The sequence below is a fragment of the Pseudophryne corroboree genome, chromosome 2, assembly GCF_028390025.1.
Source record: "Pseudophryne corroboree isolate aPseCor3 chromosome 2, aPseCor3.hap2, whole genome shotgun sequence".
Taxonomy (NCBI): domain Eukaryota; kingdom Metazoa; phylum Chordata; class Amphibia; order Anura; family Myobatrachidae; genus Pseudophryne; species Pseudophryne corroboree.
In genome coordinates, this window is record NC_086445.1 from 975,880,112 (window position 1) to 975,894,565 (window position 14,454).

The following is a 14,454-nucleotide window of genomic DNA, read 5'->3' on the forward strand; positions in this document are numbered from 1 at the left end:
GTGCCGACGATAATGAAGACCGCTAGTCTTGCGTACGGAAGAGCGGGGCAATCACATAGATGCATACGACTTTGAATGTGTGCCAAGTGCTTGGCCAGAGTTGCGCTTGCATTACCAGAAACTGCCAATCAGGCCCTTTATGAACATCCTACGCCTGGTAGGAAGAGTAGTAACTCCGCCTGTTTGAAGCGCCACCATTGTTCTTCTTCATCTGTTAAAAGACTATTCTCCTATATGTATGTATGTTTCCCCACCTCCTCTTGACCAACAGCCCTCCTCACCTGTATGCAGTATTACTTTACTTTCTTACCTGTTACTTGGCTATTACAGTGGAGAACAGTGTATCCTTCTAAAGAGTGGAGACGTTTCCCATAGCAACCAGCTCCTAGCTAGCATTTATCAAATACAGTCTATAAAACGATAGGTAGAATCTGATTGGTTGCTATAGGCAACTTCTCCTCTCTTAACAAGGATTGATACATCTGCCACTATCAGAGGTAGTTCCACACAGAAAGAAGAGAAATTGCAGGCGCACGCCTTAGTGCTTAGGGTGTGCACATGCATTTTCTCTTCTTTCTGTGTCTCAGCATGGTAGCATCTCTCATTAAGTTTGCAATTAGGGTGTGCACCCCACCCCCACTATAAGAGGTAGAGGAGAGGAGGGAGGAAGATAAGGATCCGCAATTGCTGCCCGCTGTGTGCAAACAAATTGACAGCCACAGACCGCCACATGTACTTTCCTGCACACATCACACATAAGAGAACATTTAAGTCAGTGTTGCTTTAACTCTCACGGTGGGAAAAGATAATCATTATGGCAGTTACTAATCAGCATGGGCCAATATATTCCAGTGTATTGTCACTAATCATTAGTCATTCATCAGAAATAGATGCAGGATGAGATAGATGTCACTAAAATAAACTGTTTATAATTCCACTATAAAATGGTAATATCCCGACAGACGGCTTGCCTGTAACGTGTCTGCTCCGCCAGGCTTTATCAGAACCAATGCCAAAAAGCTGCAAAAACATATGTTCTTTCCCTTTCCACACTCTCTCTATAAGGCGACGACTGACTCGACATTATAGCTAAACATGGTGTAGGCAGCCAATACTCATGTCACCTTCCTATTCCCTAGGAACCAGTGCCATTAACGAGACAGAGCGGCCATTGTGTGATATGCACCAATCTGCACACCAGCATTGGGAGCTCTAATTCACGTAGATCCAGTGGCATTGCTAAGGCATGAGGTACACTGGGGGTGATGTACTAAGCCTTGAAAAGAGATAAATTGCACAGTAATAAAGTACCAGCCAATCAGCTGCCATGTTACAGGTTGTGTTTGAAAAATGACAGTTAGGAGCCGTTTGTTGGACTTTATCAATGTGCAATTTATCACTTTTCAAGCCTTAGTACATCTGGCCCTCTGTGTCTTGTGCCTCAGCAAATGTTTGCGCGTGAGCCGACAGTCTTCATTGGGGGAGATGTATTTGAAGCTGGGAAAGAGTTAAAGTACCAACCAATCAGCTCCTAACGGTCATGTTACAGGCTATGGGCGGGATGTACTATGCAGGCCATCCGTGATACGATATATCCTGGTATTAATAACGCCGGTATATACATAGAAAATAAGATTTTACTTACCGGTAAATCTATTTCTCGTAGTCCATAGTGGATGCTGGGGACTCCGTAAGGACCATGGGGAATAGACAGGCTCCGCAGGAGACAGGGCACTTTAAGAAAGAATTAGGATACTGGTGTGCACTGGCTCCTCCCTCTATGTCCCTCCCCCAGACCTCAGTTAAGGAAACTGTGACCGGAAGAGCTGACAGTACAAGGAAAGGATTTTGGAATCCAGGGTAAAACTCATACCAGCCACACCAATCACACCGTATAACTCGTGATAAACTTACCCAGTTAACAGTATGAACAACAACAGAGCATCAGATAAACCCTGATGCAACCATAACATAACCCTTATTTAAGCAATAACTATATACAAGTATTGCAGAAGAAGTCCGCACTTGGGACGGGCGCCCAGCATCCACTACAGACTACGATAAATAGATTTACCGGTAAGTAAAATCTTATTTTTTCTAACGTCCTAGTGGATGCTGGGGACTCCGTAAGGACCATGGGGATTATACCAAAGCTCCAAACGGGCGGGAGAGTGTGGATGACTCTGCAGCACCGAATGGGCAAACACAAGGTCCTCCTCAGGAAGGGTATCAAACTTGTAGAACTTTGCAAAAGTGTTTGAACCCGACCAAGTTGCTGCTCGGCAAAGCTGTAATGCCGAGACCCCTCTGGCAGCCGCCCAAGAAGAGCCCACCTTCCTTGTGGAATGGGCTTTCACTGATTTTGGTAGCGGCAATCCAGCCGCAGAATGAGCCTGCTGAATCGTGTTACAGATCCAGCGAGCAATAGTTTGCTTTGAAGCAGAAGCACCCAGCTTGTTGGGTGCATACAGGATAAACAGTGACTCAGTTTTCCTGACTCTCGCCGTTCTGGCTACATAAACCGTCAAAGCCCTGACCACATCCAGTAACTCGGAATCCTCCAAGTCACGAGTAGCCACAGGCACCACAATAGGTTGGTTCATATGAAAAGATGACACCACTTTTGGCAGAAATTGCGGACGGGTCCGCAATTCCGCCCTGTCCATATGGAAAACCAGATAGGGGCTTTTATGTGACAAAGCCGCCAATTCTGACACACGCCTAGCTGAAGCCAAGGCTAACAGCATGACCACCTTCCACGTGAGAAATTTTAACTCCACGGTTTTAAGTGGCTCAAACCAGTGCGATTTCAGGAAACAACACCACGTTAAGATCCCAAGGTGCCACTGGAGGCACAAACGGGGGCTGAATATGCAGCACACCCTTTACAAACGTCTGAACTTCAGGAAGATAAGCCAGTTCTTTTTGAAAGAAAATGGATAGGGCCGAAATCTGGACCTTAATGGAACCCAATTTTAGGCCCAAAGTCACTCCCGACTGTAGGAAGTGAAGGAAACGGCCCAGCTGGAATTCCTCTGTAGGGGCATTCCTGGCCTCACACCAAGCAACATATTTTCGCCATATACGGTGATAATGTTTAGCCGTTACGTCCTTCCTAGCCTTTATCAGCGTAGGAATAACCTCATCCAGAATGCCCATTTCTGCTAGGATCCGGCGTTCAACCGCCATGCCGTCAAACGCAGCCGCGGTAAGTCTTGGAACAGACAGGGCCCCTGTAGCAACAGATCCTGTCTTACAGGTAGAGGCCATGGGTCCTCTGTGAGCATTTCTTGCAGCTCTGGATACCAAGTCCTTCTTGGCCAATCCGGAACAATGAGTATTGTTCTCACTCCTCTTTTTCTTATGATTCTCAGCACCATGGGTATGAGAGGAAGAGGAGGAAACACATAAACCGACTGGAACACCCACGGTGTCACTAGTGCGTCTACAGCTATCGCCTGAGGGTCTCTTGACCTGGCGCAATACCTCTGTAGCTTTTTGTTGAGGCGGGATGCCATCATGTCCACCTGTGGCAGTTCCCACCAACTTGCAATCTGCGCGAAGACTTCTTGATGAAGTCCCCACTCTCCCGGGTGGAGGTCGTGCCTGCTGAGGAAGTCTGCTTCCCAGTTGTCCACTCCCGGAATGAACACTGCTGACAGTGCTCTTACGTGATTCTCCGTCCAGCGAAGAATTCTGGTGGCTTCCGCCATAGCCACCCTGCTCCTTGTGCCGCCTTGGCGGTTTACATGAGCCACTGCGGTGATGTTGTCTGACGGTGAATCAGCACCGATTGGTCGCGAAGCAGGGTCTCCGCTTGACTTAGGGCGTTGTATATGGCGCTTAGTTCCAGGATACTGATGTGAAGGCAAGTCTCCTGACTTGACCACAGACCCTGGAAATTTCTTCCCTGTGTGACTGCCCCCCACCCTCGGAGGCTTGCATCCGTGATCACCAGGACCCAGTCCTGAATGCCGAATCTGCGGCCCTCGAGAAGGTGAGCACTCTGCAGCCACCACAGGAGAGACACCCTGGCCCTGGGGGATAGGGTGATCAGCCGATGCATCTGTAGATGTGATCCGGACCACTTGTCCAACAGATCCCATTGAAAGGTCCTCGCATTGAACCTGCCAAAGGGAATGGCCTCGTACGATGCCACCATCTTTCCCAGGACTCGCGTGCAGTGATGCACAGACACCTGTTTTGGTTTTAAGAGGTCGCTGACCAGTGTCATGAGTTCCTGAGCCTTCTCCGTCGGGAGAAAAACCTTCTTCTGGTCTGTGCCCAGAATCATGCCCAGGAAGGGCAGACGCGTCGTAGGAATCAGCTGCGACTTTGGAATATTCAGAATCCATCCGTGCTGTTGTAACACCTCCCGAGAGCGTGCTACGCTGATCAGCAAATGCTCTCTGGACCTCGCCTTTATGAGGAGATCGTCCAAGTATGGGATAATTGTGACTCCTTGCTTTCGCAGGAACACCATCATTTCTGCCATTACCTTGGTAAATATTCTCGGTGCCGTGGAGAGACCAAACGGCAACGTCTGGAATTGGTAATGACAATCCTGTACCACAAATCTTAGGTACTCCTGATGAGGTGGATAAATGGGGACATGAAGGTTAGCATCCTTTATGTCCAGAGACACCATAAAATCCCCCTCCTCCAGGCTTGCGATGACCGCTCTGAGCGATTCCATCTTGAACTTGAACCTTTTCAGGTATATGTTCAGGGATTTTAAATTCAATATGGGTCTGACCGAACCGTCCGGTTTCGGTACCACAAACATTGTCGAATAGTAACCCCTTCCCTGTTGAAGGAGGGGAACCTTTACCACCACCTGCTGGAGATACAATTTGTGAATTGCAGTTAACACTATTTCCCTCTCTATGGGGGAAGCTGGCAGGGCCGATTTGAGGTAACGGTGAGGGGGCATCACTTCGAATTTCAGCTTGTATCCCTGAGACACAATCTCTATAGCCCAGGGATCCACCTGTGAGTGAACCCACTTGTGGCTGAAATTTCGGAGACGCGCCCCCACCGGGCCTGGCTCCGCCTGTGGAGCTCCAGCGTCATGCGGTGGTTTAGTGGAAGCCGGTGAGGACTTCTGTTCCTGGGAACTAGCTGTATTGTGCAGCTTCTTTCCTCTACCCCTGCCTCTGGCAAGAAAGGACGCACCTCGGACTTTCTTGCCTTTTTGTGATCGAAAGGACTGCATTTGGTAATACGGTGCTTTCTTAGGTTGTGAGGGAACATATGGCAAAAAATTTGACTTTCCCGCCGTAGCTGTGGAGACCAGGTCCGAGAGACCGTCCCCAAACAATTCCTCACCCTTGTAAGGTAAAACCTCCATGTGCCTTTTTGAGTCGGCATCGCCTGTCCATTGCCGAGTCCATAGGACCCTTCTGGCAGAAATCGACATTGCATTTATTCTAGAGCCCAGTAGGCTAATGTCTCTTTGAGCATCTCTCATATATAGGACAGCGTCTTTTATATGCCCCAGGGTTAGTAATATAGTATCCTTGTCCAAGGTATTAAGTTCCTCAGATAAGGTATCTGTCCATGCTGCTGCAGCACTACACATCCAGGCCGACGCAATCGCCGGCCGTAGTAAGGTACCTGAATGTGTATAAATGGACTTCAGGATACCCTCCTGCTTTCTATCCGCAGCATCTTTAAGGGTGGCCGTATCCTGTGACGGCAGGGCTACCCTCTTGGATAAACGTGTTAAAGCTTTGTCTATCCTAGGGGAGGATTCCCAGCGTAACCTGTCCGTTGGCGGGAAAGGATACGCCATAAGCATTCGTTTGGAAATCTGCAGTTTTCTATCTGGAGATTCCCAAGCTTTTTCACATAACTCATTTAACTCATGTGAAGGGGGAAAGGTCACCTCTTGCCTTTTCTCCCCATACATATAAACCCTCTTGTCAGGGACTGGGGTTTCGTCTGTGATGTGCAACACATCTTTCATTGCTATAATCATGTAGCGGATGGCTTTAGCCATTTTAGGCTGCAACTTTGCATCATCGCCATCGACACTGGAGTCAGAATCCGTGTCGATATCTGTGTCAACAATTTGGGATAGTGGGCGCTTCTGAGACCCTGACGGCCTCTGCGATGCAGGATCTGGCATGGGTTGAGACCCTGACTGTCCCAAGGCTTCAGCTTTATCCAACCTTTTATGCAAGGAATTAACATTATCATTTAAAACCTTCCACATATCCATTCAATCGGGTGTCGGCGGCGACCCCACATTCATTTGTACCCGCTCTGTTTCCACATAGCCTTCCTCGTCAAACATGCCGACACAAGCGTACCGACACACCACACACACAGGGGATGCTCTATTTGAAGACAGTTCCCCCACAAGGCCTTTTGGAGAGACAGAGAGTATGCCAGCACACACCCCAGCGCTATATGACCCAGGAATCACACAGTAACTTAGTGTTAACCCAGTAGCTGCTGTATAAACTGTTTTTGCGCCAAATTTATATGCCTCCCCTCTCTTTTTACCCTCTTTCTACCGTGATTCTGCAGGGGAGAGCCTGGGGAGCTTCCTCTCAGCGGAGCTGTGGAGAGAAAATGGCGCTGGTGAGAACTGAGGAAGAAGCCCCGCCCCCTCAGCGGCTGGTTTCTGTCCCGCATTTTGTGTGTAAAATAATGGCGGGGGCTCATGCATATATACAGTGCCCAACTGTATATATGCTGCTTTTTGCCAAGAGGTTCACAATTGCTGCCCAGGGCGCCCCCCCTGCGCCCTGCACCCTACAGTGACCGGAGTGTGTGGGTTTAGTGTGGGAGCAATGGCGCACAGCTGCAGTGCTGTGCGCTACCTCATATGAAGACTGGAGTCTTCTGCCGCCGATTTCGAAGTCTTCTTGCTTCTCACGCCGGCTTCTGTCTTCTGGCTCTGCGAGGGGGACGGTGGCGCGGCTCCGGGATCGGACGACCAAGGGTGCGTTCCTGTGTACGATCCCGCTGGAGCTAATGGTGTCCAGTAGCCTAAGAAGCAGGACCTATCTTCAGTGAGTAGGGCTGCTTCTCTCCCCTCAGTCCCACGTAGCAGAGAGTCTGTTGCCAGCAGATCTCTCGGAAAATAAAAAATCCTAACAAAATACTTTCTTTTTAGCAAGCTCAGGAGAGCTCACTAAGTTGCACCCAGCTCGTCCGGGGCACAGATTCAAACTGAGGTCTGGAGGAGGGACATAGAGGGAGGAGCCAGTGCACACCAGTATCCTAATTCTTTCTTAAAGTGCCCTGTCTCCTGCGGAGCCCGTCTATTCCCCATGGTCCTTACAGAGTCCCCAGCATCCACTAGGACGTTAGAGAAATACAATTAAAAAGGACAGCTCTACCGATATGAGCAGTCCTTTGCAATAGAAGGACTTCCGGGATTAGGACCCAGGAGGCCTTCTCCGCACACACAGAATGACAACGACGGGAAGGTTCTGGGAGGGATCTGATTGGATCCCAGTCAGGAACAACGCAAAAAGAAGCCCATAGGCTTCTATTGGGTAATGCCACATAAAGATGACGTGGTTCTGGTATGAATGGTCGACCATGTTAAGGTCGACATTCATTAGGTCGACCACTATTGGTTGACATAGACATGGTCGACATGGACTAATAGTCGACACATGAAAATGGTCAACGCAGGGCAGGCTGACACATGAAAAGGACGACATGGTTTTTTTAAACTGTTTTTGGTGTCATTTTTTCTGTAACATGACCAGGAACCCCAATTAGTGTACCGTATCCCCTTGCTGCGGGCAAGGTTACCGTTCCCAATCGTAGTCCATGTGGATGGTAAAGTGTGAAAAAGTTAAAAATCTATTAAAAACAAAACCCATGTCTACCTTTCCACCTGTCCTGCGTTGACCATTTTCATGTGTCGACCATATGTCCATGTCGACCTACATAGGGTCGACCTGCCAAACGGATACCAGATGACGTTATCCACTGGGTCCAAGGTCCGGAACTTGCGCCACATTCCGGAACTTGGTACTCGGTACATACGGGAATGCGGTCAAAACGGAAAACTGTGATTTTCAAGTTTTGGATGCATTTCTGCCCTTAGTACATCCTGCCCTGTATGAAAAATGTTAGGAGCTGATTGGTTGGTACTTTAACGCTCTCCAAGGTTTGATACACCTCCCTCACTGTCATAAATGCTGGTATAGCTCACAATACGGCTACATTCAATTCTATATACAGATGGAGCCATGCTAATCGTGGCTCTGTCTGTGCCTGGGAACGACTATCGCCGGGTCCGTGACGAGCACTCGCCCCATTCACTACAACGGGAGCGTCTCAGTGCGCTCCCGGCGTGAATAGGCCTAGTCACGCCGGGAGCGCTTGTATGCGATGGAGCCGCCTCAGATGAGCGTGGCTCGATCTGTAGGTTCCACTTTAAATGCTATATATATTATAAGTATATAAGTATAACCCCCCTTCCACCCAAAAAACCTAACAAATACATCCCTAAGAATGAGCGAGAGAATAAACATCTTCTACAGTTCTACGCCATACGGTTATTTGTGGTAGCAGAGATTTTATATTTTTACTTTATTGCAAACTGTCTAATTTTACATGCGGTGGGCAATAAGTATGAGGAATTATCCCCTTACTGCAGTAGCCTAGAACAGAATGCACTAAGAGACACGTTATCTTGTTGGCCATTTTATGATAGAAATTAGAAGAAAATAAATAAAAATAAACGGTAGGTTTTTTCCCTCATTAATCACAGTACAGCAAACATGTAACAAGTCTGTATTGCAGGTTGTGTATCATTGTGAATCATGTCATCTTACCAGTTTCTGGGCTCTTGTTCGTAATTTATTCCAGACGGTGTGATGAGCCTGCAGCAAAAAAGTAACAGTCATCTACGTGCGGTGAATGGTTGATGGAAACTTTCCACTAATAGAGACAATAATAATAATAATAATAATAATAATATATTATTATAATTTTTTTTAGTACAGGAGTTGTCCACTCTCAGTAACAATGACCATTAACTCATGCGGCCAGACTTGAGTTTCTATTTCTTCCAGCCAATTAATCAGCTCCTAAATATCATTCTTCAAACACAACCTGCAAACTTGACAGTTAGGAGCTAATTGGCTGGTACTTTTTCTCTCTCCAAGGTTTGATGTATCTTCCCTAAGGGAGATGTATCCAGCTTTTTTAAAAGTGGGCAAGATGCCCAAAGCTACCAATTAACTTACAGATAGCATTTATCAAGCACATTCTATAAGGTGATAGGTAGAAGCCTATCGGTTGCTAAAGGCAACTTCTCCACTCTTTAACAGGCTTGATACTGTACGTCTCCACCCATGAGCAAAGAGAGCTGGAGTAGGGGACAGCTGGGCGGGGGAGGGGTTGATAGCTTCTACTATGAGATTGAGGCAGTCAGTGCAGCACCTGATTGTATAGGAGCTGTGGTCATCCAATCAGAAACCGCATTCAGCCCACGCCTTCTTCAATAGTTAATCAATTCCCTAGGACAGTTCCAGAACTATAGAAATGGCAGTGATTCTTCTTTTATAGTGGAAAACACAACTTTCTAGCAGCACTTAGCAGGTGGTTGTGCGGATGGGGTGCTGGGGGAGGGGGGGGGGGTTGTTTACACTAAACAAACTTTTTTGCATCAGACAATAGGTCCACTTCAGTGCACTCAACATTTATTAAAATTACAGAATTACCAATTACTGAAATCCAATGTACGAGCAATCATTTACAACATGAGCACCCACACTTTATAAACACCAAATACTGTAGTAGTTCGTAGGAACGCTATTGGCTAGAGAAGATTTCTAGGTGGTCCTGATCCCTGAACAGAGTGCGATCAATGCTGCACTAAACGGAACCACTTGCAACATGCTCAGAAGACGGCATCACTAATATGCACTCGCCACAACACTCCTCTCTAGCCCCGACAACAAACTACCTTGCTCGGTGTGATCCTACAAAGGGACCCTGAACAGAATGGCCTTTCAAATCCAAGGCATGATTTAATAATTCACAAGCTCCAGCTCCTTATTAAGGAGGGAAGAAGAAAAGCACGCTGTTGTGGTTCAGTGTAAAGCCGCAGTTTTTGCTTAACACTCAGCAAGAAAGACGACGCCTGAACCCGACCACTTGGGGTTATCTGAAACATTCGCAAACAATCATCCTTCATCATTATGCAAACATGAAAGAGAATCCAACTATGATACAATAGAAGCCTGGTCTTGAATAGCAGGACTTGAATGAGATGCCACAATAAAAAATAAAAAAAAATAAAAAAATAAAAAGAGTTCAGTTAAAACTGTATAGACCGAGAAAAAGAAAAACATTTATAAAACACAAGTATCTCCCATATGAATTATAATGCACCATTTTCCAAAAACTCATGACTGTTTCCTGCGTCCTGTCGACGTAATTTTCATAATCGTTTCTCATATTTCGGACATCGAAAACCTAAATAATAGAATCTCAGCAGGGTCATACAAAGAACACAAGTTAGTAATAGGAACATTGCCAAACTGCAATGCAGTATCATGGCTGAATTCCTTGTACAAACATTTCCTAATTTACAATGTACTCGCCAAGCCCTAGAAAGATGCCCATGTTTCCAATATGTCACCACTAACAGAGATGAGATGACGGAAAAGCTTGTTCGCATCTCTGGTGTGCAAAACGGGAAGAACAATAGGAACCCATGGGGGTGATTCTGACCTGATCGCAGCAGCAAATTTGTTAGCTAATGGCCAAAACCATGTGCACTGCAGGGTGGGGGGGGGGGGGGGGGGGGGGGGGCAGATATAACATTTGCAGAGAGTTAGATTTGGGTGGGTTATATTGTTTCTGTGCAGGGTAAATACTGGCTGCTTTATTTTTACACTGAAATTTAGATTTCAGTTTGAACACACCCCACCCAAATCTAACTCTCTCTGCACATGTTACATCTGACCCCCCTGCAGTGCACATGGTTTTGCCCATTTGCTAACAAATTTGCTGCTGCGATCAGATCTGAATTAGGCCCTAGGTTCTGCCCTGGGCATTTATTACAGCAATTCAGCAAATCAGCAAGTAAAAAGTCATTTGCATCTAAACACCCTCAATTCCCAAGGTGTGTATTAGCTCCAGGAAAAATTGTATTTGGTCAATAAAGCTCCCAGCGGTGACTGCCATTGCCCACAGTTGCTTTGCCAGACATAACAGCATGTAAGAGTACAGGGGCTCCAGTGAGGGATCCGGTCTCTAGGTCGATAGTAACTAGGTCGACCACTATTGGTCGACAGTAACTAGGTCGACAGGGTCTCTAGGTCGACATGTTCTAGGTCGACAGGTCAAAAGGTTGACATGAGTTTTTCACGATTTTTTCCTTTTTTTAAACCTTTTCATATTTAACGATCCACGTGGACTACGATTGGAACGGTAATCTGTGCCAAGCGAAGCGGAGCGAGGCACCTCGCCCAAAGCATGGCGAGCGAAGCGAGCCTTGCGAGGGGACACGGTGCACTAATTGGGATTCCCGGTCACTCTACAAAGAAAACGACACCAAAAAACCCCACAAAAAACTCATGTCGAACTTTTGACATGTCGACCTAGACCATGTTGACCTAAAGACCCTGTCGACCTAGAGACCCTGTCGACCTAGTTACTGTTGACCAATAGTGGTCGACCTAGTTACTATCTACCTTCCATACAACACCCCTCCAGAGAATGACTGCATTGGACAAGCACAACAGTGGTGCAGGCAGCTGTTGTAATAACCGCTGAGGGTACAAGCTCATACTGTATGTGTGTTTATAGACACCGTGCCTTACCCTTAACTCCACGGGCAGGGAAACCCCCTGGAACCGTCTCACGTGCTCAGAGGGGATAGGCAGGGAGTGTGCAGCAGTGACCTCATACTGAAAACAAAAGCTGGTCCTGGGAATGTGAGGTCCTTCGGAGAGATCCACAAAGTCACCAAATCTGCAGAAATAACGGCAGGAGAGGTTTGAGACACTTGAACGGTAGAACAGGTGAAAGCAGCCCATGCTGTACTATAGGGTATATAGGGCCTCTTATCAGTGGAATCACTGGTAAGGCAAATTGAATACAGAATCTACAGCAAGTTCAAATGCAATTTGCTGGTGGTGTTTCCTTAACTTGCAACCATGGTGTGCAGCCAATCAGGGACGAGTCTGTGTGAACAAGCATCATGGCTCTTACAAAACTGTAACGCGGCCTCTGCAGTCAACCACTGAGAAATAAACTGATGCATTTAATAGGAGACCAAAGTCCGCATTGCAGACCACTGATATATATTATACCGACCACTGGGTGTAATGTACTGGGGCCATATGGACGATATAATGGTTAGCATTACTGCCTCACAGCACTGATGTCATGGGTTCGATTCCCATCATGGCCCTAACTGTGTGGAGTTTGTATATTCTCCCTGTACCTATGTGGGTTTCCTCTTGGAGCGCCGGTTTACTCCCACAATCCAAAAAACGAGTTTTATGGTAAGAACTTACCCTTGTTAAAACTCTTTCTGCGAGGTACACTGGGCTCCACAAGTCTGGACAATGGGGTGTAGAGTAGGATCTTGATCCGAGGCACCAACAGGCTCAAAGATTTGACCTTCTTCCCAAGATGCATAGCGCCGCCTCCTATGGGGTATATGCAATTGTGGTCGAATTCCCGAAATTGTCGAATTTCGGGTCATTTTCGACCAAAAAAAAAAATTCCCCTATGCAATCCAGTGCTTTCCGACCAAAAAACGGACTTTCAAAATTCGACTTTTTGAAATTCAAATTTTTGCAAATTCGACTTTTCTGCAATGATACAAGTGCTGCAATTCGACCAAAGCATATTCAATTCAAGTTTTGAAATTCGACAGCAGTGCTTTTAGACAGCAAATTCGTCATTTTCAATCCGCCACACTTTGGAGGGTGAAAACAAATAAAAAAATTTTAAACATGTTTTTTTTGGTGTTTTTTTTTTTGGGAATAGCAGATCTATTTATATTAGAAGGGATTAGGTACTTTTTTTTTTTTTTTGGGAGGCACAAATATTATTTATATATTTTTTAAAATATTTTTTTTTTTATGCTGGAAGGGTAAAATCATAAAAAAAAATGGCGTGGGGTCCCCCCTCCAAAGCATAACCAGCCTCGGGCTCATTGAGCTGGTCCTGGTTCTAAAAATGCGGGGAAAAAATTGACAGGGGATCCCCCGTATTTTTAAAACCAGCACCGGGCTCTGCGCCTGGTGCCAAAAATACGGGGGACAAAAAGAGTAGGGGTCCCCCGTATTTTTAACACCAGCATCGGGCTCCACTAGCTGGACAGATAATGCCACAGCCGGGGGTCACTGTTATGCCGTGCCCTGCGGCCGTGGCATTAAATATCCAACTAGTCACCCCTGGCCGGGGTACCCTGGGGGAGTGGGGACCCCTTCAATCAAGGGGTCCCCCCCCCCCCAGCCACCCAAGGGCCAGGGGTGAAGCCCGAGGCTGTCCCCCCCCATCCAATGGGCTGCGGATGGGGGGGCTGATAGCCTTTGTGATAATAAAAAGATATTGTTTTTTCCAATAGTACTACAAGTCCCAGCAAGCCTCCCCCGCAAGCTGGTACTTGGAGAACCACAAGTACCAGCATGCGGGAGAAAAACCGGCCCGCTGGTACCTGTAGTACTACTGGGAAAAAAATACCCAAATAAAAACAGGACACACACACCGTCGACAGTAAAACTTTATTTCATACGTCGACACACACATACTTACCTATGTTCACACGCCGACATCGGTCCTCTTCTCCATGTAGAATCCACGGATACCTGTAAAGAAAAGTTCAAAATACTCACCTCAACCATGGTCCAGAGATAAATCCACGGACTTGGCAAAATAAGAAAACGCAAATACCCGCACCAAAAACGGACTGAAAGGGGTCCCATGCTGACACATGGGACACCTTTCCACGAATGAGACCTGTCAGTGACAGCTGTCACTGACAGGTCTCTAAGCCAATCAGGAAGCGCAACTTCGTTGCGCTCACCTGATTGGCTGAGCGCTGTCTGCACTGTGACAGCGCATCGCACAGCTCCCTCCATTATATTCAATGGTGGGAACTTAGCGGCTAGCGGTGAGGTCACCCGCCGGTCAGCGGCTGACCGGCGGGTGACCCCACCGCTACCCGCAAAGTTCCCACCATTGAAAGTAATGGAGCGGCTTTGCGATGCGCTGTCACAGTACAGACAGCGGACAGCCAATCAGGTGAGCGCCACGGAAGTAGCGCTTCCTGATTGGCTGAAGGGACGTCAGTGACAGGAGTCACGTGATGTCCCGGCATTCGGGAGAAAGGGGTCTTATGTGAAAACATTGGACCCCTTTCTAGTCCGGTATGGATCGGTGTTCGGTTTGTTTTTTTGCCAAGAACGTGGATTTACCTCTGGACGTGGATGTACCTCTGGACGCTGGAAGGTG

At 47.1% G+C, this 14,454-nt stretch overlaps 1 protein-coding gene across 2 annotated transcripts in view; it reads right to left on the minus strand.

The window, feature by feature from the left end:
- Positions 1–14,454, minus strand: part of MRPL39 (mitochondrial ribosomal protein L39) — a 258,260-nt gene that overhangs the window by 25,566 nt on the left and 218,240 nt on the right. Inside the window, exons 8-9 of one of the 2 annotated variants that reach the window (XM_063956371.1) lie at positions 11,808–11,958; positions 8,808–8,855 (exon numbers count right to left, since the gene is read on the minus strand). In XM_063956371.1, coding sequence (XP_063812441.1) covers positions 8,808–8,855; positions 11,808–11,958 — 199 coding nt within the window. Of the gene's footprint in view, positions 1–8,801; positions 8,856–11,807; positions 11,959–14,454 lie in introns of those variants that run through there. The other variant, XM_063956372.1, reaches the window with a different exon arrangement.